Here is a 27,926-nt window from a genome sequence, read left to right on the forward strand (position 1 = left end):
TTTTCTCATGTAACCTGCTCTCCACAGGACACAGAACTGAAGGAAACTAATTTCACAGCAATTTTTAAGGCTGATTTAGAGAGAATTTCTTTAGAACAGCCAGACAAGTAGTATTGCTTATTATGCAGCACATTTTAAATATCTGAACATCTCTAAAACACTGCAATGGTCCGGAAGGGTGGTTCTACAGAGGGGCTGGACAACCCCTCGATATTGCCTCCCACTCTTCCAGCACCATTAAGCACAAAGTATTGCGGTACCTTCCTGCACCCCCAGCAAAAATGAAGCATCATGGTTTGCCCCCCTAACAGCAAAACTGTGGTCCACGAAGCGATAAAATGAAATGCACTTTCATCACTGCCATTAACAGTCCTATGCATAATTCTGTACTGCGGTTCTTCAGCTTGAAGAGCTAATATCTGCAGTGGCGATTCAGTGGCCAACGCATTCTGCTGCAGTAGACAACGTTGCAGGTTCGACGTCTGGCAGCATTCCATTGGTGGAGGTTGCGGGAATGCAAAATCACTTATGTGCTTGGATTTTGGTGCTAGTTTAAAAAATTGGCAAGAAACCATTGGACAATGATCGTCAAAGTTGAGTGGCAGCTTCCCAGTAGACCTGCCAAGATTTCCTTGGTGGGACTGTTGGTTGATGTTAGGAGCATATGTGGGTGCTGTAACGGCGCGCAGGTTCCATGATCGGCCCACATTGAAACCCTTACGAGTAGATGCACCGTGCACTTTCATAATCGGCCCAACAAGTTGCCATTCCAAGGTCGGCGCAGTTTACTTGGCCACACAGCCGTCCAAGCAGAATGAAGAGGAAGAGTCGTAGAAAGCTTCACTTTAAAACTGTAGGTGGTGGTGGGTGGTAACAACTTTATTGAGGCTCTGCTCAGTTATGATCTGGCAGGCCCGAGTCCTAGAATGGCCCCTCACGAGGAGCGACCCTTTCGGCCCAGGCAACGAGGGCTTTTTGTACTTTTTCATCCGGCGTTCTGAGCAGCTCTTCCCACGTCTGTTGTGAGGCAATGAAATTTAGTCCCCAGACCCCACTGTAGCATTTCTTATAACTAAGCTGTGGCTTTGCAGCATGAAATCCCATTATTTAACCAAACGAGCTCACAAACAACAGTATACTTTCCAAACTTGTAGCAAGAAAGCAGTAGTTGCTGTGCTTGAACATGAAGGATCTATCGTAGGTATCCAGGATTGATGTTAAAAATACGGTTTCAGATCAAGCTCCTCTGAGAATAACCACAACGTTTCTGCTGTGCTACAGCATCTTATGCGAAGAAGAAACTAGTATATTCCACACAAGGACAGATTTAACAACACAGGCACTATGAATATTCCTCCGTTGCCTCTTTATTTCATTAAACTACAAAAAAAAATCTAATTCCAGTCACTAATAGCGGTGCCACAAGTGCACATTCAATGAGAGCTGAACAGTATTGCATTTGAATCGCTCAAGGCATGACTGTGGCTCTGCAGAAGTTATCACTGCTGCTCAACATAAGCATGTCACATGAACAACTTGCAGACAATAAAATCACACCACAGTAAAGCTAACGTGACATCAGACTGGTCGATTCAGAACGCCTCAATAGCACTACAAACATCATGTAAGCAAACCACATAGCCTTACTGAGAGTGCAAAATGGCTGTGATTATGATGATGAACTCATGTCATTAGTACTAGGCCCACCTATTGTGTAAGCCATATTTAAAGCTGTTTTACAAAATTTTTGCATTACTGTGAGAGTGCTCTAAAGCAGTCAGTCAAATGTGTCATAATAATGTAATGAGCACAAACAGCCTTCGAGAAGTTCAACACTGATGCTGTTCAGCGATCACCGAAACTGCTCGTGTGACAATGTCACGACGGAAGTTTCAATAATGGCCGTGGTAGCGAATAGTCCTTTCACGATCCGGACTGCGGTTTCCTGATCACATGAGCGCAATCGTACTTCCCACGCACCACCTTAAGCTTGAGACCCGGAACGTCCTTTGTCCGAGACCTGTAGACCAGGACGACGCTGTGTTCTTGCAGGTTGTGTCCCACGCCAGGCACGTAGGCTGTCGCCTCCTTGCCGTTGGAGAGACGCACGAGCACGCACTTGCGGTTGGCCGAGTTGGGTTTCTTCGGCTTCTTTATAAGTGTCTTGATCACGACACCCTTCATGAAGGGTTTGCTGTCCAGTGGATGGCGTCTCTTCTTCTTGGGTGGCGGAATGCCTCCGGCGTGAACTTTTTCCAGGATGGGGTCATAAATGAGGCCGTCGTGGTGGGGGTTGCCCTTGAACCTGACGAAGAACTTGTGACGCACAGGCTGTACTGTCGGAAGGCTCGGCCTCTGGGTTTGGAGCATCGTGGCAACAGGAGAGTTTGACGACTGCCTAGTGTAAGGAGTTGGCAGGCTCGCCTGCCACGCAGTGGTGGCACAAAAGGAGAGACCTGCACAGAAAATGGCAGCAAGTATTGTGATCCTTAAGATACCTACAAGAAACACACTGAAACACAATTTTTTTTCTCTTAACTTACAGCGGGTCATTTCGTATCAAGCATATAATAGTTATTCTTTTAGCAAGTGGCGCACACTCGGACGCAGATGTCTAGGGGCCACGAGATCCAAAAGGCTTTAAATTTCTCCTAGCACAGCCGTACAATGTGGAATCGTTTCGATGCATTACACTGGTCAAGCACATAGGCTGTACCACTTGACTTCAGCTTGCATGCCTAGGCTGCCAACAAAAACAAACTTTTCACGGCAACTGCGGTCTTCAGATCTCTGGTCGGGACTACGTTTTGACATATAGCACCGCCTCACCAACTCCTCTGCAATGTTCAGTGAAGGCGCATTAGAACTCGTATCAGGCAACCGCTATCAAGAGCCGGCTGCGAGTTTGAGAAAGGCTCATCCATTGTGCGCTCCTAGTCCTTCCGTGGGTCTCCACGATTTTTCGTCCCGGACTACCCGATAACTAACTGCTCGAGACGCGCCGTACGCCAGCGGTCGTTGGCTGAAAGCAGCGCCTCGGTCAGTTATGCGCCATTGCGCACGCAACATCGAAGAGACGCCGTGAAGATGCCATTCTATCGGTGTCGGACGATCACAGTCAGATAGCGGAGGCCTTCTGCTGGTTCTTTTTTTCCCGATTGGCTGACGCGACCAAGAGATTTCGCTGTACGGCGAGATTGGAGTGCAGCTCATTTGAATATCGCACGAGCATCGGGGCAAATCGACAACAACCAAAAAACGAACAGGGTGAAGCGGGCCTTAGTAAGAATAAATGAGCGATGCGCGAGGCAATAACAAAATGTTGACCGAGCTAGTTCGCCGTTCACAGGACACTTTCGCGCTGCAATCTCATTCACAGCCTGCATAATGCCCGAGTAAAATATTCGGTCTGCTTTTCGCGATGAATTTGAAAGCGTGCATTTTGCCCGGGTAAAATACTCGGCCTACTTTTAGCGATGAATTTAATATGACTACACAAAGCTTCCTATCTGACAACTGCGCTAGTTCTGATGGACCAAAACATGTTCCGTAACTGACTGACCAAGCACCTCTGCGAGTGCGTCGAACGATCCGACGTATTCCAGGTCCCAAGTCAGCTTCCGTAGTCTATGTGCTTCTTTTTTTCGTAGCTGTGACATGCATGGCAAATTGTATTACGGCGGAGGTTGTAGAAACCGCAGCAGATGTCGATTTGTGTTCCGGGTTACAGTGAGAAACTCGTGGTCAGAAATGTACGATACGGAACCATGCTCTTGGTGGAGCAAATCCGAAAGGGCGCTGGACTTACTCCGAGACGGCTTGGTTGCGTGCAGGGTCATCTGCGCGAATGCGTTTCCGAGGCTTCGTAGACAATTCATGATGGTTAAATTTGTGTCGCAAGCTTACAAACTATACGACACCGTAAAAGCACGCCGTACCGCCGGAGCGGTCTACAGCGATCACAAATGCCGTCAAAATAATCAGGCGCTTATTTCACGGAACCAAAAGCCTCGCTGATTGTCATGATGGTGATAGTACGGTCATGGTACGGTTAATCTATTGAACAACCAAGAGACCTCAGAATATGAATAATACTAATTTCATTGCAAAGACTGAGTAAAAAGATTGTTATTTTGTTTGTATTGCAATGCTATCTTGATTATGGCCTCCGAGATTGCTAATACCACATTCCTCTGATTGTACCGCTGTCTCGGAGGCAGCAGCAGTCTCATTGAGTAAGGAAAAATCGCAGTTTTTATCAAACTACGTGCCATAGAGGAAGGAAAATGTTTCTCGACCGTCCTGTAGGGGTTTTAAATCAGACCGACTGCGCTCCCGCTTGGATAATAATAATTAAAAAAACAAATCCATGGTTGCTTAGCCGCTATGGTGTTAGGCTGCCAAGCACGACGTCGCGGGATCGAATCCCGGCCACGGCGGCCGCATTTTGATGGGGGCGAAATGCGAAAACACCCGCGTACTTTTAGATTTAGGTGCACGTTAAAGAATCCCAGGTGGTCCAGATTTCTGGAGTCCTGGATCAAATTTCTGGATCAAATCGTGGTTTTGGCACGTAAAAGCCCGCAATTGAATTAGAAAAGAAAACCGGAATCTAATTTGCAAAGCAATCCTGACTAGCATTAAACCTTACACGAATTCAATCTGCGAACGACAAAGCTAGAGGAGGCGCGAGCTTTACTTCTGTTGACACCCGGCCGGCTACGATAATATATATATATTTTTTTCAGAACTGAACAGCTGTCAAGAAGTTTGGAACGTGCAGTTCTTGTACAGTTTGAAGCACCCTTGCCTCAGCCGATTTGGCCGCCGTTTTTCGCAGACCAACGCATAGGCCGACGCAGCAATGAGACCACGCACGAGTGGAGCCTAGCAGCTACCGCGATGCAGCAGCTGCAAACGCTATCGCAGTCCACAGCCGGCCACTCGACCGAGTTTGCGCAGCAGACGTCATCATGGTCGTGATGTTATTTTTTTTTTTTGAGGGGGGGGGGGGCACTATTTTATAGCATGTCGAGAAGCGGCGCAAGCAAGAAACATGACAGTACGACAGGCGCGTCTTGCACCGAACGACAAAGCGATGGCAGTGATAAACCGGTGAAAAACAGTCGCGTCAAAAACACGGTGCCTTGACGTCATCGTGGCCACCATGTTTGGGGTGAGAGCTGCGACCGCGACGTCACATGAAAGCTATCATACCAGACGCGAGCAGGAGCGAGCGTATACAACGCTATTGCCAAAAACGCGCTGTGGCGCACAGCGCGCATGCGCAACTGCACACCCGAATTGACGCAACAGTGACGTCATCACGACCTCGCGAGCGAGGCGCAAGTTGACGTGTAATTTGCAATGAACTCGGCAGTTTTGTAACGATACGAACTTTCTTGTATAGAAGATTGCGGAAAAAAAAACTTGCACGTCGACGATTACAGCAGAACGACGACATCGCGAGATCGTCCCCGCGGGTAGCATGTAACACGTGGCACACCGAACGTGTTCGTCTGCTCGCACTGTATCTGGGATGTACGCGCATATGGCAAGCACAGACATACGGTATATATACAATAAATAATATCCGAAACAAAATAAAATAACCCTATACAATGTTATCTTCGCGGAGCAGTGAAGATGACATAACACTACCAGCGTATAAGTTCACGTCTTTGGCACTGGCAGCATAGAGCTGCACCTGCTGAAAAAAAAAAAAATGGGGAAACAACGGCCTCACACGGCGCCCGAGTGTACATTGCACAAACGCCGTGTGGGCTAATCGTCCAGTAATTGCGTAAAAATCGCCGTCGTCGCCGATGAGGTGCAGCGACGACGCGCGAATTGTTCACAAATTGTCCGCCCAGCACGCTGGATGGTTCGGTACGATCTTCGCGGCCAGCGGACCATAAGAGGTCAGGCAAAGCCGATGACCTCCAAGATGTTGACGACGAAGTCGCTGGTGCGGCCTAGCGGATCGTTGTCGAACGTGTCGCAGTGCTCGCTCCGACCGTTCTCCAGGGATTGGTCGATGTACAGACCCATGCCGTTCCTGCGCACAAAGCCGTGACGATGTAGGAGGAAAGAGAAAAAAGCAGAAGGCAGGGAGGTTAACCAAAATAACGTCCGGTTGAGTACCCGTGACGATGTGGTTGACTCAGTTTTACAAGGCTGGTAAATTTCGTAAGCTTTTCTGCAGCTATAGACTTCCATAGTTGTCCGTAAACGTAACAGAAAACTTTAGCGTGTCACACAATGACACACAATGTCATTTGTGTAACACCGGGTTACCGCACGATGGTAGTGACATCTTGTGATGCTTCGTCTTGACACAATGCCTTGTGGACACGTTATCGTGTTTTACGAGTGTCCTTGCCGAAAAAAAAACAACATATTTAAAGTGTGACGTGTTCACGACTGCACCGTTGCCAAAAAGAATTACACCAGCAACGGAGTAGAATAAATTAGGTTACTGTTAACAGTTCTGTGTGGTTGAGCTCCGCCAAAGAGGTGGCGCCACCATCACTGCCACTAGCGTTTATGCCTCCGGTAACCCGGTCAATCCACCGACGGCAAACCCCCCCCCCCCCCCCCCCCCCGCCATTTGTGGACAGACTTACTCTCTATCTACTAACCTTTTCCGGAATAGCAGGTTAACATGTGATGTGCGATCTTACACAAGTTTGCACCCTTTGGGCCTTGTCAACTCGACAAGATAATCCCAACACCAATATCGGATAACAGCACCAACTAGTCCAACTTAATTTATCTTGTCCTACAACCATAATCGTCATCTGCCTTGCTTGGATTTCCTTTCTTGAAAACTCTGCGCTCGCTACTTTTCCATTGAGAATGCTATGTCACGCTGGTCAATGCGCGTGCCGTTCGTGACCTGGAAGTTAGAGAAAGGAAGACTCGCAAGATAGATGACGATTATCGTTGTGTGACAAGAAAGTTAAGCCCCAAAGTGTGCAAAATTTTTAAAGAGCGTATTGTTTTTTAATAGTGCAAGGGCCGGGTGTGCTCACAGAGCACCAGAACGATGTTTTAGAAGGTACATTACAATGACGTATTTTTCAATGATCACATATAGAGTGTCTTGAGCAATAACGCCTAAAACGTAGATTTGTTTGAAATTATGGAGACGAACTTCCGAAAGGGAGTTGACGGCACTCCATTTGTCGATACATGAATAGGCAGTGCAGCCTTTAGAACGCACAAAAAGTGTACAAGGTACACCATTTTTACACCCTTCACTATGCAATCTTAGAAAAAATTGCACCCTTTGGGGCGTATCTTGTCCCACAACGATAACCGTCATCTGTCTTGCCCGCATTTCCTTTCTTTAACGCCGCGCAGCGTTTTCAAGAAAGGAAACCCAAGCAAGGGAGATTATTGTTGTGGGACAAATGTACACCCCAGAGAGTGCAACTGTTTTAAGAGTACACTCTAAAAACAGTTGCACCCTTTGGGGTGTGTATTTGTCCCACAACAATAATCGTCATCTGTCTTGCCCGCGTTTCCTTTCTTTAACGCTGCGAGCCCGGTACTTCCCAGTTACGAACGGCACGCGCGTTATCAGTGTGACGCAGCATTCTCGACAGGAAAGTAGCGAGCGCCGAGTTTTCAAGAAAGGAAACGCAAGCAAGGCAGATGACGATTATTGTTGTGGGACAAATATACACTTCAAAGGGTGCAAACTGTTTTTAGAGTGTATGTAACGTTTTACACCCTTACATCCCTTCTACCCCATTTCCAGGGTGTATAAATGGCGCACTTTTGTTGGTGCACACAAAGGGGGCGTGAACACAATGTACATGCATGCACCTTGGTGGTGCACAAAACGGGTGCACTCTTAAAATCAAGCTGCCGGCGCTTCATTCATTGTACACCCTTTAGTGCTAATGTCTTCCGAGTGTAGTATACACTCCCAATATGTTTACGCCCTTAAGAGTTTTCTCGTCACACTAGTGACACCCTTATCGTCAGGGCCTTACAAAAAATTACATAGAGGACGACAAGGAGCACTAACAAGACGTGCGATGACAAAAGACGTAGTTGAAAACTACACTCTAAAAAAAGTTTACACCCTTTGGGTTGTATTTTGTCCCCAAATAAGTAATCGTCATCTGTCTTGCCCGCATTTCGTTTCTTTAACGCTGCGAGCCTGGTACTTCCAAAAGGACTTCTTCTTGGGCAAGTTGGTGCTTAGATTTCCTAGGTATACTTTGTGGCGCAAAGTACATTTCTTGGCGCTTCACTGTCATTTCTGGCGCTCCACTGTCATTTCTGGCGCTCCACTGTCTTCCTTTCTTCTGTCCCTTTTCAAGAAATGTATTTTGCGCCACAAAGTATACCTAGAAAAGCCTGGTACTCCCTAGTCACGAACGGCTTGCGCGTTATCAGCTTGACATAACATTCTCTACAGGAAAGCAGCGAGCTCCGAGTTTTCAAGAGAGGAAACGCTGCAGCAAGGCAGATGGCGATTATTGGTTGGGGACAAGATGTCCCCAAAGGGTGTACACATTTTTAGAGCGTATGTAATCATTCTGACAGCCTTGGGCACACAGAAATATCCCACAGGCGAGTTTCATATCTCTCACTGTGAAATATGCTCTTGTCGGATATTCGTGTACGCCCAAGGCTGTCAGAGTGTCCAACTACGTGTTTTGTCATCACACGTCTAGTTAGAGCTCCGTTGTCTTCCTCTAAATTTTTGTAAGGCCCTAATGGTAAGGGTGTTACCAGTGCGACAAGAAAACCCTCTGAAGGGTGTAAACATTTTTACACCATGTACTCTAAACATTTACACCCTTAAGGGTGTTTCCTTGTCGCACTGTAACACTTTTACCGTTAGGGCCTTACAAAAATTTATAGAGGACGACAGCGGAGCTCTAACGAGACGTGCGATAACAAAAGACGTAGTTGAAAACTATGTAATCATTCTGACAGCCTTGGGCGCATATAAATATCCTACAGGAGAGTTTCCCATCTCTGTGAAATCCTCTTGTCGGATATTTCTGTGCGCCCAAGGCTGTCAGAATGATTACATAGTTTTCAACTACGTCCTTTGTCATCGCACGTCTCGTCAGAGCTCCGCTGTTGTTCTCCATAAATTTTTAGGGCCCTGACGGTAAGGGTGTTACAGTGCGACAAGGAAACACCCTTAAATCACCCTTAAGGGTGTAAATTTTTTTAGAGTGTTTAGGCGTGCTGAGTGAAACGGGCGAGGCCAGACACGTACCCTCCGCCGACGAGGATCATGGTCTGGTTGGCGGACATGAACAGCTTGGCGGAGTGCGGCACGTCGCGTGACGAGCCGACGCCGACCCAGGCGAAGCGCTTGGCCTCCGGCGAGAAGGTGAAGAGGAACGTCTCGCCCGTGCCGAAGTAGGTCTGCTTGCGCTCCTGCCACCGGGTGGAGCAGTAGGCGCCGAAGCGCTCCCCGCGCGTCGTCAGCACCACCAACACCGTGGGCTCCCAGGTGTCCGAGTGCACGTAGAAGTTGGTCAGGCTGCTGCCGTGCTCGTTGGTCGAGTAGACGAGCTCAGGCTGCAACATCGTGATGCGCGCCGGCAGCCAGGTCCACAAGACGCACATCTGCGCAAAGGCCAACAATTAAAGCGGGCGCCGACAGAATGCGTGTTCATTGGATAAGCCATATATAGTCAGATTGCAGGTGCGACTTAAAGCAGTATCACTCCTCCCATCAGCGTCACTACTTGCGATAGAAAAGTTTTGTACTTATTCTTTAAACTGGTTCGTGAAGCGTTTTGTCTGAAGTCTCTTGTGTGTCATATGCGCCTCCGAAATCTTCTCCAATTCTGAACTTTCTTCGCATCAAGTTAACAGTTTACATGGTGCGGGACTACTGTTATTTTACTTACGCCATTATTTGCACTGAATTGTGGCATATTGCCTGCAGCCTCTTGGAGCCATATGTGGAAGTGAGCAAAGAGATTACTACAGCGGAAAGAGACGCAAAGATGGGCACCAAAATCTCGGAGGCAACGGCCATCCTTCGCCAAGAACATGCTAGATGGCTCAAGGATATCGCGCCGCAGTCTACGGATGGCTCCACCAAGGCGCATAATATATAGCCCGGCGAAGGGAGTTCGTCAACGTGCAGCTCAAGAGGCGATTCACGAACAAAAGCACCTGCCTCAGTGGCGCTTTGGGCACGAGAGATCTGAACGTGGTATCGCGAGCCTCTTCGGTAGCAGCTTTATGCGAATATAACAGCTTTTTTTTTTTCATGCGCCACGCGAGCTCGGGTTACAACATCGCGATACGAGACGGCGGCCATTTCGACCGATCGTACATTTGCGCGCGCTCGCCGTGTCGGCTGGCATTGTGGATTGATCACTTACACGATTTAATTTTCAGCAAGCATCAGTTGGCTAACGTGTGTGCAGATGCCTTGGCAAGATCGTATTACGTGCCATAGATGATGTTCTTGTAGATAACCTTCACAGTGCAGGCGTGCGCTTACATTATTAATCGACTGAAGCCGGACAGGAAATGGACGTGAAGAAAGCAATACAGCCGCGCGCCCCCTAGCTTTATTTTCGTGGCGCAAATATAGTTGCCGGGTGTAATTGACTCCAGAATGGCTGCCACTTAATTGCGGAGCATAGCGCTGAATGTAACGTCATGAATTATAGTGTCCCCAAAATCTTGGAAAAAACTTGAGAAAAACTTGCGAAAAACTGTTCACTGCAAGTGAACACTGATCTAGTACTTATGCAGCGATCATTGTTTCTACAATGACTGGCCGTTCACGTATACTAGGCTACATTGTATGTCGCCTTGCCTGCCACATTTCCAAGTGCCAGGTGATTAAACTCGTACCTTCTGCGTACGTCGTTGCTTGAATGCCAGCCAAGCGCACTTTTCATACTAGACCACCCTGCATGTCGCCTTTTGCGCCGTACACAGCTATAGTAAATGAGCTAAGTAGCACTGAGCTAGCGCTTCTGCATTTGTTAAAGCTTGAATTCCCAACCAGTCTCTCTTTTATACCGGACCATCGTATATACATCGCCTTATAGTCTGTACCCACTGGCACCAGCGAGTGACTCGTTCTCCTGCAGCCACCATTGCTTGAATGCCGACTGGGCGCTGTTATATACAGGGCCACACTGTTCGACTTGTACTCCGCAGCTGCTGGTACCAGCTATGTAAGCATTGAAAGCGTATACTTCTGCTGTAATTGAATGCCGACCGGGCATTTCCTATTTGTGCCCCGTGGGTCGACCTTTACTTCGCAGGTTCTGGTATCAGCTATGTGAGCACTGAGCTCCTACTTCTGCAGCACGTCGACTTGTACTCAGCAGCAGCTGGTACCAGCACGTGATCACTGAACGCGTACACTTCTGCCATCATGGAATGTCGACCGAGCGTTTCACATTTATACCCCATGGCTCAACTTGTACTCCGCAGCAGCTGGTACCAGCACATGAGCTTTGCACGTCTGCCGTGATGCCAAAACGGAGCGTTCCCATTCTATATGTATACGTCGACTTGTACTCCGCAGCTGCTGGTACCAGCTAAGTGAGTGTTCGCACTTCTGCAGTTACTGTATAGCTTCAAAGCCGTCTGGCTCCGCTCCTTCGCAGTGAACCGCCCTGTACGTCGTCGCGCGCCCGCACCTGGTCGCGGCTGAGAATCTCCGAGTGGAAGTTGGTAAGCTGGGCTATGCCGACCGGTACGGAGGTCGAGGTGCCGTATCTGCTTTTCTTGATGGGCAGTAAAGACGAGGTGACCTCGAGGCGGCTGGCCGAGGCGCCGGTCTCCGAGGGCGATCCCAGCAGTCGCTTGCCCGGGTGTCCGCGCACGTACGCCTCGGACTTGAGCAACTGATCGTTGAGCACCTTCGCGCTGACGCCCTGCGCGCGCACGTGCACGGAAATCAGGCCCAACGTTTCCTATATTCGCGGTTCACTCTTCGGTGAAACAGTCAAGATATAGCGAGATATACGCGCAGGACTGAAAGAACAGAACGAGAACGACGGAACTAACGTACAACCAACTCGATGCAAACCTTCCACATCAGTGGACCACGGCGCATGCGCAAGGCAAGCCCCACTCTATCCCCAGCTCCATGAAAGTAGATCGCGATAAATCACTGCACGCAAAGCTTAAAATGACGTAAAAAGAAGAAAAAGCATGGAAGGCGCCTCAAACATGCAAGAAAAATACTATGTGCTAAATACTGCGTATCGCGCATTCTTTTTCATTTTGTAGGCGATTTGCCAAATGGCACGAACATCTATACCTTCTGAACTTTTCCGTGGCAGTGAAGAGGACACATAAATGGAGAGCTCTTCTACAATGTGTTATTACACCGAGTAAAGTCCGGCAGTGGAAGCAAAAGACTTGGGGGGAGCGTGATCGTCATAATAATTTACGCCCTTCAAAATGAAAAAGAAGTGTAAATCTATCTAACTCGCACCCTTACACCGGCTTTTGATGCAAGGATGTTAAGTTATAGACAGACTTACACCCCTATTCACTTGAAAGGGTGCAAATTATTTTACGATGCAGACGCCTATATAGCCTCGGCAAGGAAACGTCATCTGAGGCGGCCCCTCCTTCTTTAAGGACCCATCTGCACGATGACTCTTGGGCAAAGGCCCTATCAGGCTGCCGGACCTTTTGAGCCATTGCTTGGGCTCGTGGTAATAGCTCTCGATGCCTTCGCTACGATCGACCCTCGCCCCCCGCTGTCTGCCCTGCTCTCCTCCATGCTCTCCTCCAATTACCACTTGTCTATCACGTGCTAAGGGCACAGTTCCCCACAAGCTTGTCCTTTTATAGATTTTATAGCGACAGGCTACAAAAAAAAAAGAAGAGAGAGAGAGAGAAACAGTCCGCGCTTTCAGTTTCTTGGAGCCCATGCTGAATCAGCGTAGCTCACTGGCGACAGTTTCCCGTTTTCCAAGTCACGAAAGAGTAAAGTTAAAGAAAAAAAAAGAAAGAAACATTTCGTCTGCACCGACAAGCAGCGACGCGATACCTGGCGAAATATAAGACTGTTTTACGCAGTTTTCGTTACAGTGAACACTCGCAACTGTGAGCGAGTAATCTCCTTTCGAGAAGTCGCAGTCGTAGTATTGTTGATGATGATTTATTGGCATCCCCTCTTGTAACGGGGCGGTGACAAATAGTCACCTAGGCTGTTTGATTTAATCAGGTACGCATTTCATTCAAGCATTTTTGCGTACATCTGCTTTATCTTTTCCTTTTTCCTCAAGAATTCTCTCAAGAATCTACCTTGTAACGCTACCTATGCCTGTAACGGTTCTGTACGTATCAATCTCTTGTTGTTGTTTTTTCACCAATACTCTAAACGTCTCTTGCTTATATCGAGTGCCGACTGGTGGACCATCTTCCGTATTCGTTTGTGGAAGTTGCGCCTCCTGGTGATAAAGTGGAAACAATCGGCTTTTCTTCCTTTTCCTTCTTTATCCATGTGTACGTAAAACCGCTGGTCTCTACTGAAAACAATTTAGCTTCCTACTGCTGGGTTCGCTCGGATTTTCTCTCATTTATATTTGTGCTATGCCCTGCTGATATCACGCTATCCTTGAAGAAAACGAGGCGGTGGCGCGTGGATGGAGGGGCTTTAAACGAGATGACGTCATCGCTATCCAGTAAACACGAGAAGCCGAGCGCTATAGCTGGAGACTAATGAAGGCTAAAGCAGGGGCGCCTAATCATTGTCATTAGATATTCGTAGAAGAAGGGACCGCCTCCGCAACTGGGAAGGCGGCGTGCTATACAACGCTAAAGAAAGGCGCGGATGTCAGATCTATCCAGTACACAAATGTTGAACGGGCGTTAGCCAATCATGGCATCTGATGACGTGAGCCGTCAGAGCTATAGCACGTAGTCTCACTGTGAGCTAAATTACGACTTAAAAGATGACAAATCTGACAATGAGACGGAATTCGAAAAGAAAAAGATAAAAAAATGACCATTTACCTTCTTTCCGAATTTGCGCGCACAGCTATCAGGATGCTGTTTCTTGGCATTGCAAAGGCATTGCAAAGCATGTTGGATATCGCCCGTTATGTATTCTACGCTCTTCATTACAAAGAAAATTCGGTCGATATGTAGTCAACGTTGTCTTCTTTTTCTTTAAACGTCCCGTCTTGTAATGCTGTTCGGCGGGCGAAATAACTCTCTCAACGAGTGTCGATGGCGTCATTAATGTCGCCATAGTGCTGTACATGCGGTGAAAAGCAGCGCGTCAACTCGATTCGCATTTCTCCAGACAAGATGGCGGGCGTGACATCACGTGACTACTCCCTATAGGGGAGTATGACCACGGACGTCATCGAGGCCTCCGTAGGCGCTGTACAGCCAGCACAGGGGAAAAAGCCCAGCGTTATCCTGATCTGCTTATCTCCAGCAGTACCGTGTATGTTGCAGAGAGGACAACAGTATGGCGTGCGTGACTTCACGTGACTACTCCCTATAGGGGAGTACTATCACTGACGTCATCAAGGCCGCCACATAGTGCCGGTACGGTGAAAAACCGAGCGTTATCTCGATCGGCTTATCTCTACAAGCACCATGGATGCTGCAGGAGAGGACAACAATACGGCGGGATCGCACATCACGTGAGTACTCCCTATTCGTGACTACTCTCATCACGTGACCACTGCCCGTGCGCACCTGTATGCCGTAGGCAGTCTTGAGGAAACTGTCCACATTGTACGGCAAGTCCCTGAGGTACAATATGATCCGGTCCAGGAAGGCGGCGGCCGCGTCCAGCCCACCTTCACCCGAGGGACCGGGAGCTGCCATGGGTGGCAAGGTAAATACGGAATCAGGGATTTGCAAGTTGCAGTGTGGCGGACTTATTATATTACACAGGGTGATTTATTTAACTGTTAGCAGAGTCTTAACAGAGCCTCAACTGCCGATGACGAAGTAACTCGTCATCATAACTAGCGTCGTCTGGTGCCGATGACAAGTTCACTCGTCGTGAATTTTGAGCAATTACTGTAAAAAAAAATTGCCAAAAATTTCGCAAGAAGATTTAGAGAAAGAAAGTCGCTCTAAATAAGCAGGTCCTGAGAAAATTGCGCAATTCTAAATTATTTTTTAGGAGTTTGTCACGGCACTTAGAAGGGGTTAAAGGAACACTGAAAGAAACACCCGTCGAGATTGCTCAATAGAATAAATATATTAAAAAAAAACTTAGCTCAGTGGATACAAGGTGTTTCTGTGTTTGAGGTTGAAAGTTTGATTCCCGACCGCGTTATACCGGTGGGGGGTGAAATTGAAAAAAAAAAAAAAAACCCTCCTCGCGTACTTATGTTTAAGTGCCAGTTAAAAAAGGACGGGTGGTCAAAATTAACCCGTAGCCCTCCAATGCGACGCCTTTAGCATCCCCAGAGTTGCTGAGGGTCGTTAAACGCCATTGAACGAACCAATCGAAACTACAGAGAAGCAATAAATCAGCTTACCCTGATAAAGTATTCTTTCATACACCACATTTTCGTTATTTCGAGGTAACAATATGATTATTAGAGAACACGAAAGCCGTAGTTCCGTTTTTTTTCTAAACTTTCGCGACATAATCCCAGCACCGGTATGCGTCATTGTGGCGTCACGAATTTTTTTTTTTTCGTACTTGTGGAGCCACGGCTCATAAATTTTCAAAACTGACTAAGTTTAGTGTTTGGCTCTCTTAGAAAAAAATGTAGCCAATTTTTACTGATAACAACTTACTATAGGCCAACGCGGCGAAAGGCATTATTGTGCCAGTTCTTTTTTTTTTTCTGCAGTGCAGAAAAAGGCCTTTTGGTTAAAATGTAAGATAAAGGTTTAGCGCCATTTTGACGGCATTGATCCAGCGAGTTCTTGAGAACTCACTGGCTCGCACTTGTAAATCTCAAAATGCGCCCTAAAGTAAGTTATTTATGAGGTAATCAGAAAAATTTTGTTAATTATTCAATTATGAATTACGATTTCAGGGGCAAGTGATGTCCACCTCTTCCAGTAATTACTGCGCCCGTTAAAGAAGGGCAGGTTGTCAAAATTAATCCGGAGGCCCCACAACGGCGTTCCTCAAAACCAGATCTGTTTTGGAACGCGAAACCCCAGAATTTAATTTTTTAAGAGTAATATCTAGCTTAAAGATCAGATTAGGTGCTGCCTCGATCCCACAAGCAATTAAAAAAATGTTCACATTAAAGTAACAACATCCGGTATTACAGACTGATTTTAAATCGAGCAATCTTTCAAAATCGGAAGCACCTATCATATATCGCGCTTCGGCCTGGTCACGCACCTGTAGAGGTGGACATTACATCCACTACAAGAACGCCATATTCAGATAGTCAGTGAAAAAGATTCGTTTATTAACTTTGAATTATTCTCTTTAGGGCACACGTTGATGATTTTAAAAGTGTTTGGTCATTTTATGAGCACCTAAGGGTACGTGTTGGAATGCGAATGGCTCCGTTAGTGTACACTTGCATGCTTTTCACTTGTAGGCCATTGGAACCCTCACCCTTGCTTTTGCTCTTCTTTCCTCCAAACATTCGGGCGAACATCGACTCGTTGGGATATTCGCCTGCAAGAGGAAAACAAAAAAGAGCGCGAGATTATTCGCGGCACATTTGTATATAGGTAAGGTTCCGATGGTGTATCTTAAAGAAAAATCGTAACCACAACAGCCCCCATGTCAGCATACTTAAAAGGAAGAGGTCAACAGTGTGAGCTAAGTCTTTCTGGATGGGTTGGAGGTGGAGGATGGCATTATGTAAGTGTCCGCCTAATGGACATGTTCATTTCATCTGCTGCTGAAGTGATGATTGGCTGGGCGTGCATGTCTCCTTCTCACGCTTACCCCAGCCCAGCCAATCAGAACTTCAGCAGCAGACCAAATGGACACTTACAGAATACATCCCCCTCCCCACCCTGGTCTGTATGGTCTATAGGCACGTGGCTGTGGCTCACTCGAGTGGTCCTGGACGAAGAGGATGAGGATGGCCATGGCTGCGCGGTACAACGCTCTCACGCCCTCGATCAGGAAGCAGTCCATGGTCCGCACCTGAAGCCCGAAAAAAAAAAAACGAAAAAAAAAAAATCAAGTGAGAAGCGCTTTCCGCCGTGTTGTGTCGATAACACTGCTTATCACGAAGGAAACCTCGCGTACGTAATCCACCATAATCTGCATGTTAGGGCTCGCGTTCGGAGGGAGAAACGAAAACACTTGTCGTCAACTTCTCAGAAAAGCGTTCGTACAGGTCTTCGAGACGCCGCGTGCTGCTGTCGCGCGAGAGCTTTGCTACGTCCGAAGGTTTGAATACTGTGGTGGAGCGCCCGGGAAGGACAGCGCTCCCCTCCTCCGCGTCTCCCTCTCCAACTATGACGGCTGCGGGAGAGGCGGGTGGCAGCAACACCACCTGGTGGCAGTCGCCTTTCACGTCGGCGCTCGCGTCGCTGGCGACAACGCACATGTGATGAATCAGCATATACGTGCAGCCACCACCGCTACGAACATATGCTGGTTAACAGCGACATTCACTACGGAATTACGCAATGAAACGACAAACGCTACCTAGGTATCTCAGATAACAGCTTTCCGGAAGCCTTCGGCTATTCGCTTACACTGAAAAAAAAATTTGTCGACGGTTCCTGCACAACTTTGCTTTTTTTGCTCAACGTTCGCTGCAGCATCGTATAGCTATGTTACGTACCAGGTGGTAGAAGGGAAGCCCGCGGAAGATCCACAGCTGCCACGTGAGGAATACTTTCTCCAGGTCCTCCTCCTGCTGCACCTTGCGCAGCAGCTTGTTGTACGTCTTCTTCTGCGCATGCGATAAGTGACGGAGTTGCGTTGAGAGTCGTATAGCCTCCTGAATTTATATTTAGTGCCTGCCCAGTCACTGCAAGTGTAAGCATAGGAGGCCAGTGTTCGATGCGGTGGAGCCACGTTCTCGTACAAATTAGGGAGCCTTTAGTACGCACGCTTAAGTCCTGTAAAACAGTGCTTCAGCGCGTGTGTATCGTAGCTTTACCCCCCACCCCCCACCCGCTTTATTGCAAACGACTACAGTTTTTGCTTAACACTTCTACGGCTTTGATTCCGCACATGGAGGAAGTTGTGTCAAACTACCGATAAAGTGGCGCCTTCTAAGCGACCCCTCTCTCATTATCGGTTTGGCCGTTATATGGCAGGAATTAAAGAAACAAAAAAGAAAAGAAAAGAGGAAACACTATGTTGTTGCAGACTACGACGTCTTGTGAAACAACTGTTAGTTATTCAGACATACTAGTTGAACCGCATAGGCTTCAAAATCCTACACTGTAGCCTACATTTTGCAGCTGACAGACGTTGGCGCGCAGCTTAAGTGAGGTGAAAAAAAAAGCGGCATCGTCACTGTGGTCGATGTATGAAGACTTCCGTTAATTCGTCTGTCGTTCGGGGACGATGCCGCACGTTCGTAGATCTTCCAGCCCTCTTCGCAGCGTGCACTTTCTTGAAACGTTAGGGCAACGAGGAGGGCGCACTCGCGAATGGGCACGAGACACAAGATGGCCGTATTCGAAGAAGACGTACGTTAGACGTCACTTGTTAGCGCAGTAGCGAAGCAGGCTCCACCTACCGCTAGGTTCTTGGTCAGCTTCATGAGCGTGTGGGCCGACGTGTCGTACATGAGCCGCGTTTGGCTCAGGTGGCGCACTATGGTGCCTTCGATGAGGGCGCATGCGCACTCGTACGTCTGCGCAGTAAGAAGGAAAAAAAAGTAACATACTTTGAGATGCCTAATACGTCTGCCATATTTGGCTTAAGTGGCGTACTATATGTTGCCTTCGATGCTTTCTGAGGTACGACGCATGCGCACTGGTACGTCTACGTAGTGGAAAAACAGAAAAAAAAGACGCACATGCTTTGAGACGTCTGCCTGATTGAGAACGTCTGTCTCGGTGCGCAATTGGTTCGTGAAGCGTCCACAAGAAGGTGCCAAGTGTGCACTTCTTTTAGCAGAAAAATGCCCAGCTTCTCGCGATTTAAAGTGACACGAAAGAATATTTAGGTAAGCCGTATCACTAAATTACGCTTCTGCAAAAGCAAAGTGGCCGCTCTGGCTTGGTAAGCCAGAGAAAAAGTAACATAAAAAAAGTGTGTGTTGTCGCGAAGCGCTGAACTTCCGAGCACCAGCTTGGGGCTGTTGTGACGTCAAGGATTTTGGAAGTTCTAGTTAATCGCTTATCGGTTAGCGAAGGACTACGAGTATGCATTCTAACGGAATCGGAGGCTCGACATGATCTACAGATTTAGGCAATCTTCTGTTCCAAAACAGTCCAAATACGAGAATGAGATATACTGTGGTTAAATTAGTGACGTCACACTGACGTACCGGGGCCGAGGGCGCGAAGGTGGAAATTGGTAAGTTTGCCCTTAAATTTTCTCTAAAAATATAACCAACCTTTTCCAACAAGCGAATGAATATCGAGCTAGGGATATAATACCTTACCAGCTCAAGTTCATTTTGTGCGCTTTTTAGACCATGCACCAGCCTCAGAAACTGCATGGTCAACGCTCAATCCCTGATGCAGAGCCTTTGTTGTTACGGCTTGTTTATGAAGACTAAACTTACCGTCGTCAACGTGATCTTCTCTGTTGCATTACGAACACGCGCAGCCTGCATTTCCAACGTGTCCTCATCTCCCCCCCCCCCCCCCCCCCCAAAAAAAAAATAATCCAAGAAGCCGGCTTCTCCGCACAAGTATCCTTTATGGGGAGAAGCCAGCTTTAAAGGCACGTGCTGTGCATACGTGCAGACACGGTGTCAACGTTCGCGTACCGACGCGATGTCCAGGAAATAGATTAGTGTTGGAACGTTACAGCACAAAACTGGACTAATAGTCAAGGAGAGGCACGGAGCAGACCGCTCGCGTCAGTCTTGAATCAAAGGTCAGCTGATCTCGCCTACGATAATTCTTTTTTTTTTCGTAAACGAATTGCACAAGCCGACGAAGTAATAAATAATCGTTATCTCGTCCGACTTTGCACCACGAATCACCATACTCATGGATTTCCGGCAAAGCGCAGTCCCCACATTTCACACGCGGGGGTTGTGAAGGTCGCGGCTTAAAGAAAACCTTCACAAGAGTATGCCATTCCGAACGTTCTCATGCCAGCAGTGAATGACAGGATGTCGCCCTGGGTAGGTTCCACTGCCGAGTTGATTGAGTGAGGCGTGACGGCACGTCCGCTTGGCTTCGTCGGTTTCTTAGCCAAACGCACTCAGCGTCTCTGGACACGCTCTAATGGCGCATTGCATTGGCCGAACAGGAGCTCGGACAAAGGACCTTTCAATGCAGCGTTTGTCCTGCATTGAAGCTGACGAGGCTCCGGCACCTCGCAGCAGCGGGACTTTCGCCGCATAATCCGAGCGATTACACTGCGTGGACGCAGGGGCCACATCATCGATCCCTCTTGGACTTCATCAGAACCGCAAATCTTTTTTTCATTCATTTAATCATCCTTATTCACCCCCATCCCATACCCCTGCATGCCCTGAGGCATTTACCCTCGCATTAAAAAAAGAAAAAAGAGGAGCAGAGCAGTACTTAGCGCAACGAAGAGTTGCGACTGCTTGCTTCCCCTGTTAAAACGTTCCGCGTGCTCGGAGAGCAGTTGCAAGGGCGAAGGTGTATCACGTGACGACGCTAAATCCACGCTGAATCTCAGGCGAACTTCGAGCCGCCATTGCTGCCGCACGCTGAAAGCAAAACGACGGAAACGCAAGCGAACTAAAAGGATACGACGCGTTTGCGTCACGTGACTTCTTTCTCAACTGCGCTTTTTTCGCGCGGGAGCTATAGTCGGACTGCTCCCGGCGTCACCAAACTGCTCCTGCTCCGCCACTGGGATAGCAGTGCTCCTGCTCCTCTTCGCCCACAGGACCGCAGCTACTCTCGAGACGGCACTTTGGAGACGCTTTCGAGTGCTCCGATTGGCCCAGTGGAATGCGACACAACTCTCCTCGCGAGCCGCGCATGCGCAGTCTGTATAACGGGGACCGCACGACGTCTGCCGGAACGCTCCCTCGAGCGTCCAGTAAAAAAATTGTCATCGCCACGAAACAAGGTCTTCGGGAGAGTGTGAGAGAGAGAGAGAGAGTCGCAGAGTAAAGCCCCTTAAAGGGGTTGGGACACCAAATTTTGAGGCTATAAAAAGCATGTTGTAGGCTGCTTCCGTATGCAAGGACACCCAGAACGAGGTATTGGACGCTGCAAACATTTCAAAATAATTGTAATTCAGCTCCAAAAAGTCATTAAAAACTCCTTCTCGTGGTCGAGACCCATCGCTAGCGCGGCAGTTATGACGTCACAGAGGAGGAACGAAAATATTGACGTCATAGCACGCTAGCACAAATACGTAACGTATGATGAGTAGCGATGAAATGCCGATTACGGAGCCTGCTGAGCCGAGCGACCGAGCATAGCCTTCACAATGACCGAGCTACAGGCATATAGAAATCCTTTCTTAATGCAAAGAAGGGGTAAGGCGTGCAGACACGGACACAAGAGGAGAGAAGTGGACAACACGAACGCCGCACGGCGGCCCGCGAACGGCAAACTGCGTCTAACACTAGCCGGCCGACTCCGAAAGGGACCAGGATATGCAACGTTCGTGTTGTCCGCTTCTCTCCTCGCATAGTCGCATAGTTCGGCAGCTCAGAGCGGTCTCTCGTTCGCTTGGCTTTCAATGTGAGGGCCCGTCCACGTTACCGGCACTGAGACTCGCCGCACGCCGTTTGCCGTTCGCGGGCCCCCGTGTGACGGCGGCTTTGCTCGCGAACGGCGAGATTTCCTCGCCGTAGAGAGGACGGGCCCGGGACCCATTTGTGCGGCAGCCGTACGGCGAAGCGGCCAATCAGCGACCAAGGAGTGGTCACTCTGGCACCGACGGCAGCCTCACCGCCTCTGATCGTTCGGCGCCGCCGATATCGTCGCTAGGCCTTTTCCGGTTCACTTCAAAGCTAAAGCTTACGGCGCTTCGGAATGAATCACCAACTCTCACAAGCCGCAATATTTTCTTGCCGTTGTTGTCGCTCTGCGCAACAATTATAATAATCGCGACATGCCCTTCGAATCGCCAGTTGTTTACCTCTGCTGGGAGAGCACGCGTACGCGCGAGCAGACGACGCAGCATTGTTTTACGTCACTATTTTTTGTGGCCCACGTGACCAAGCCGTGTTGCGTTGCCTCCTCTGTGACGTCATTGCACCCCCCCCCCCCGGAGCCCAGAAACCGAAACCGAAATCGCTCGGTATAATAATGCTATTAAATTATTTATCGGATATATATGAATCCCGCTGTGTGTATCGGGCTCCCTGAAGCATGAGGCAACGTTTGAATCAACAAACGCATGAACGAAAATTTTGATGTCTCCACCCCTTTAAACTTCGTAAAGTAGCGACACTCTCTTCCTCCGCCTTCACTCCTCCTCGTTTCTCCTCTCTTTCACGCTCCCTCCTCGACCGTGGCGCCCCCTACACTGCTCCAGCGTAGCAACGGCGCCAACATGCGCTCCTCGCCACTCCGTAGGCGCTTCTCGAGCAAAAATGGCGCTGATGCACGGCGCGAGGGCTCACGTGATGTTATTAGGCCAATAGCGACATGGCGTTGGCCTCGGCCAGAGCGCGCGATGAGGAGGCGGCACTCTTCAAAGCGTGGCACTACTTTACGAAGTTTAAGTGGTTTTATCGCAGACCTGTTCCTCGGTGAGGTAGTGGAGGAGCAGGCAGACGACCGGGTGCAGGATCGGGCAGTAGGTGATGAAGGGGTAGTTGACGGACACCACGTACAGCACCCGCTCGGCGCGCCGCTGCCCTTCGGCCGAGAGCAGGTAGACCTCGTCGAAGATCGGGTCCGCGAAGGCCGGCATGCCGGAGGGCCACTGCCCGTCCAGCGACTCCTTCACCGTGCTCTGGTAGTAGTCGTCGGGCGGGCCCACCTTGACGTGGCCCTGGCACAGCTTCAGCCACAGCTCGCCCCGGTTCAGGTGGTCGATGGGCCAATGCTGAGTCCGCACGATGTTCTTGGCCTGCGCTCGCGCGCGCGTGCACACCGATCGAAAATGGATGCGTTAAGACAGTGTCTCTACATCTCCCGGAAGCCGGGAGAATTTTCTGAAACGGATTTTTTTTTTTTGTTTCCCGGCACTCACTTCCTTTCAAAAGATGAAGCGCCAAGAGAGACAGCACACTGAGAAAGAACAATGACAGTACAAGACGCCTTGTCCTGTCATTATTCTTTCTTAGCGCCTTGTTCTGTCATTGTTCTTTCTTAGTGTGCTGTCTCTGTTGGCGCTTCATCTTTTCAAAGCTATGAACCAACTAGCCTCACAACGTGTTCTACTCACCTCCTATTGGCTCTCGGAAGGTTAGGTTAGGTTAGGGCTCACCTGTAGGCTCTCGGGCACACCTGCAGGCAGTTTTTGTCCCGGCAGATTGTCACGTGACTTCCTAGAGCCAATAGAAGGTGAGAGCCGGGAGAAAATTAAAAAAAAAACTTACGGGGTTTTACGTGCCAAAACACTTTATGGTTATGAGGCACACCGTAGTAGGGGACTCCCGAAATTTCGACCACCTGGGGTTCCTTAACGTGCACCTAAATACACGGGTGTTTTCGCATTTCGCCCCCATCGAAATGCGGCCGCCGTGGCCGGGATTCGGTCCCGCGACCTCGTGCTTAGCAGCCCAACACCATAGCCACTGAGCAACCACGGCGGCTCCCGGAGAAAATCGTTTCGGAAGTTCTCCCGGCTGCCGGGAGATATAGACGGCGCCTTAAATTTAATTAAATTCCTGTTCTTTTCACGTGACGAAACTACGGCATGATTACGAAGTACGCCGCATGATGGAGGATTCGGGATTAATGTTGACCGCCTGGCGTTCTTTCAACGTGCAGCTAAAGCACGTATGCGTACACAGGGGGTTTCTGCACTTCGTCCCCCTATGGAGACGAGATTCTTAATGGAAGGGGGTTGAAAATATGGGCTGAAGTGTAGCGCAGTAACTGCCTCTCCGTAGGGTACATCTCAACCGCGCTCTGGACAGCATCGAAGTGCATGCGCGACCAGGATTTGATCCCGTGACTTCGTGCTTTTAGACAGCGCAATGCCATGGCCATACCAAGTGAATGATCTTGCTTAATTAAGCGAGCCAGGCACCCTCCAGTTGTACCGCTCGGGCGTACGAGCTCGTTATCTAGCAAGAAGAGTGCATTTCGCGATGCATTCGTTCGATCCCGACAAATACCGATATACAAGTATTTGGCACACGCTTTATTTTTTAAGAATGGGGGATACGAGTTAATGGAGAATACCTTAGTAACTTGCTATTAGCTGATGATATTGTCTTGCTTAATAACTCAGGGGACCAATAGCAATGCATGCTCACTGACCTGGAGAGGCAAAGCAGTATAAGGTGGGTCTAAAAATTAATCTGCAGAAAACTAAAGTAATGTTTAACAGTCTCGGAAGAGAGCAGCAGTTTACGATAGGTAGCGAGGCACTGGAAGTGGTAAGGGAATACATCTACTTAGGACAGGTAGTGACCGCGGATCCGGATCATGAGACTGAAATAATCAGAATAAGAATGGGCAGGGCTGCGTTTGGCAGGCATTCTCAGATCATGAGCAGCAAGTTGCCATTATCCCTCAAGAGATAAGTGTATAACAGCTGTGTCTTACCAGTACTCACGTACGGGGCAGAAATCTGGAGGCTTATGAAAAGGGTTCTACTTAAATTGAGGACGACGCAACTAGCTATGGAAAGAAGAATGATTGGTATAACGTTAAGGGACAAGAAAAGAGCAGATTGGGTGAGGGAACAAACGCGAGTTAATGTTGGAGAAGTATGGGAGAGGCCTTTGCCCTGCAGTGGGCGTAACCAGGCTGATGATGATGATGATGATGATGATGATCATGATGATGATGATGACGACGACGACGATGATGATGATGTTAGCGGTGGTGGTGGTGGTGGTGCACGCTTAGTTTGCTACCTCAAAATGCCGATTTCAGTGCGTGAAGCGTTAAGGAAGAAGACACAATGGCATTTTTGACACGCATGGAGCGAAGTTCCGGTTGCGGATAGCTCAGCGAAGCAATTACTTGGTATACTATGACAACTCAAAACTCAAATAACATTTAATTGTTTTTTTTATCTGCGAATTTACTCATCATGGCCAGGAATAAAGGTGATCAAGTTGGTCTAATTTTTCTTGACTCTGAATGGTGTTTAGGCTTTTTCGGCTTAATATAACGTACACACACACAAAAATAAATCATGTTGCTGGGCGAATTGGTTCATAACGCTTATATATAGAAAAAGATAACAGCCCCAAAGACAGACAGGCACGAGAGGGTATATCGACACGGACAAGCGCAAACTATCAACAAATTTTATCGCCGTCGGAATTGTCAATATAAGGAGTCGGCCACCACACGCGCAATGGAGCAACACACAATTAACGAAAAATAAAATGTAGTAAGCAAAATTGTCGGCGAAATACGAGCATAATGAATTACGTCGCCGCAACATGCAATGCATGGTCCCTATGGTTTCCCGGTATACTAAACAAAGAAACAGAAGGTTCGCTTACGAATGCGTTCATCTCTTGAGGCAACATGAAACGCTTCCGTCAGCTCTCTCGCAGTGGACTCTTTGGTTCTGGCCCAGATTATTGACCTCCTCCTCCTCCTCCGTCTCCTCCTCTCGAAATTGTCGGGCGCAAATGCAAACTCGACAATGCTCAGACGAATACGCAGTACCATTGTTTCTTATCGAAAACCATTGTTCTCTTGCAGGATCATTACGGCGGCAGCCAGTTTGCCCGATATATATATATCGAATTCTGAGGACGGCACTGGTTTCGAGATATGTGCTGTCGTTTCATTGACTTTTTTTAAAGAAACCGCTGTTGTGTGCACTGAAGCACAAAAGTAACAAACGCGAATGCATTTCGTCCTCGAAGCTAGCGTAGTCTTGGAAGTTCATTCCAAGTCGATATGCCTTGCATGCTCACTACACCCACGATGGGTATAGATTGAAGTATGTGCCGTAAGGTAATTAATTAACTAATTAATTAGCTAGCGTAACTACGTTAATTGTTCACTTAAGCATTTCGATTTGTCGTAGAGGTAACGACCGCCTTCGTCGAGAAATTTAGATCAAGATTCAGAATTGTGCTAACTGTCACAGGCAATTAAAAAAAAAAATTGGTGCAGCTAAAAATTAAAAAAAAAAAAACACCCCGTAGATCACGGAGCGAATGCAAAAACGCGACAATGTTTTGCTCCCCACGTGACAACCTTCTGCGACATGACGTCACGAACATACACTTCCTGAGAAACGAAACTGAAACTAGTTTCAAAAAGGTATTATATCGATCGCAGGGAGAGGCCTTCGTCCTGCAGTGGACATAAAACAGGCTGCTACTGCTACTGCTGCTGCTGCGGATGATGATGTGAAATTATTGAGGCCGCTCTGAAGCTCGCCTGTATTTTTTTTTCTTTCTAGGGAAGAGGGGGGGGGGGGGGGTAAGTATTCGGCGTCTTAGACCCCGATTTCATGCACGAATGCAAAGTTGAAAACGTCATTCATCCGCTTAGAACCGAATTAGAACAGCATCTTTACATTTCATAGAATATAATTAAAATCCACCTTGATATACCAATTTCAAGTTCCTTGAATTCTTACTTGAAGTAATCAGACGCTTTTCTGCCACTTTTCTTGCTATAATATTTACCGCTCCTACTTTTCAGTGCTCCTTTTATTGTTATTTGTATTAATTATATGAACCCCTCTCACAGCTACTCATTGAGTTCTGGGATTCCCTTCCATACATAAAAATGTTGTAATGTTTCTCTTGTTTAATTGGTATTCGTGATTCTAAAGGAGCCCTGCCATTGTATAATATACTTGTAATTTTTGCGTTAAATGAGGATTCCTGACCTCTATAACCCCAGCAGAAATGTGGTCACGTGGGAGCAGGACATTGCGACATCTTTGCACTCGCTCCGGCTCGCTCGGTTGGATCTGCTGCACCTCGTGAGGGTGGATGTCAAGCAGCATAGCAGGCGACCGAGCTAGTCGGGCCGAGTGTCAAAAACGTCGCGATGTCCCTTTCCCAGGTGACCATATTCGGCGTCATGACATCGCAGCAGCAGAAAACCACAACATATATTATTTTAGCGCGCTACCTGGGGCTTGCCAAGCTTTCATTCTTTTTTCAGGACTTGAGCCTTTTCACTTGGCAAAAAAAAAGAAAGAATATACTGTGGGAAATATGTCATTACTCTTTTATGACACGTTATGAATGTTCAATATCATGTCGTTACTATTTTAAGACAACCTGTATCACTCTTAAGACACGTTTATAAATGTCTAATATCATGGCATTACTCTTTTAAGACACCCTATAAGTGTAAATATCATGGCATGACTCTTTTACGGCAGTTTATGTTTAATATCGTGTCATTACTCTCTTAAGACACTTTTATGAACGTTTAATACCCTGTCACTCTTAAGACATCTCATAAGTGATCTATATCATGCCGTTACTCTTTCAAGAGACCTTATAATTGTTTACTACCGTGACATTACTCTCTTAGGAGACCTCTTAAAAGTGTTTCTCAAACTCCGTGTGCTTGCCAAGTGAGTTTACACGACTCCGGAAATACGTGTCAATACTCGTTTAAATTTCAACCGACCTCCTTGATCTTCCCCTGCTTGATGAAGCGGATGACGTCGTCGTAGACCTTCGTGACAGGCGTCGGAGGGGCGGGTACTGGCGCGGGAAACCTGGACGAATTGACGAACGGCGCCTGGAAACACGACGGAAGCGCCATCTCTCGCCGATACTCGCTGCAGCCGC

General features: G+C 48.0%; 2 protein-coding genes across 2 annotated transcripts; both read right to left on the reverse strand.

The window, feature by feature from the left end:
* Positions 1–1,349: 1,349 nt before the first annotated feature.
* Positions 1,350–3,987, reverse strand: tko (technical knockout). Its single transcript, XM_050180747.3, has 2 exons — positions 3,809–3,987; positions 1,350–2,456 (listed from the first exon to the last, which is right to left on the reverse strand). The coding sequence occupies exons 1-2, from the start codon at positions 3,876–3,878 to the stop codon at positions 1,924–1,926; spliced, it is 603 nt and encodes a 200-aa protein (XP_050036704.1). The 5' UTR covers positions 3,879–3,987; the 3' UTR covers positions 1,350–1,923.
* Positions 3,988–5,228: 1,241 nt separating this feature from the next.
* On the reverse strand, positions 5,229–27,921 carry LOC126533582 (GTPase-activating protein skywalker-like). Its single transcript, XM_050180746.2, has 10 exons — positions 27,763–27,921; positions 22,757–23,089; positions 18,636–18,752; positions 17,727–17,837; positions 16,984–17,077; positions 16,535–16,597; positions 14,689–14,813; positions 11,658–11,894; positions 9,251–9,606; positions 5,229–6,058 (listed from the first exon to the last, which is right to left on the reverse strand). Exons 1-10 carry the CDS (start codon positions 27,898–27,900, stop codon positions 5,923–5,925), a joined length of 1,710 nt encoding a protein of 569 aa, XP_050036703.1. The 5' UTR covers positions 27,901–27,921; the 3' UTR covers positions 5,229–5,922.
* Between the last annotated feature and the right edge of the window lie 5 nt (positions 27,922–27,926).

The sequence above is a fragment of the Dermacentor andersoni genome, chromosome 7 (genome assembly GCF_023375885.2).
Source record: "Dermacentor andersoni chromosome 7, qqDerAnde1_hic_scaffold, whole genome shotgun sequence".
In the NCBI taxonomy this organism is placed as follows: domain Eukaryota; kingdom Metazoa; phylum Arthropoda; class Arachnida; order Ixodida; family Ixodidae; genus Dermacentor; species Dermacentor andersoni.

What these genes read in the sequence shown, in the direction of transcription:
- tko (XM_050180747.3), bottom strand. Translation starts at nt 3,878, where the DNA reads ATGAATTGTCTACGAAGCCTCGGAAACGCATTCGCGCAGATGACCCTG. An exon ending in CGCAACCAAGCCGTCTCGGA is followed by an intron (nt 2,457 to 3,808) that starts GTAAGTCCAGCG and finishes TTTTCTGTGCAG; the next exon opens with GTCTCTCCTTTTGTGCCACC.
- LOC126533582 (XM_050180746.2), bottom strand. Translation starts at nt 27,900, where the DNA reads ATGGCGCTTCCGTCGTGTTTCCAGGCGCCGTTCGTCAATTCGTCCAGG. An exon ending in AGCTGACCAAGAACCTAGCG is followed by an intron (nt 17,838 to 18,635) that starts GTAGGTGGAGCC and finishes TCGCATGCGCAG; the next exon opens with AAGAAGACGTACAACAAGCT. An exon ending in ATGATCCTCGTCGGCGGAGG is followed by an intron (nt 6,059 to 9,250) that starts GTACGTGTCTGG and finishes CTTTGTGCGCAG; the next exon opens with GAACGGCATGGGTCTGTACA.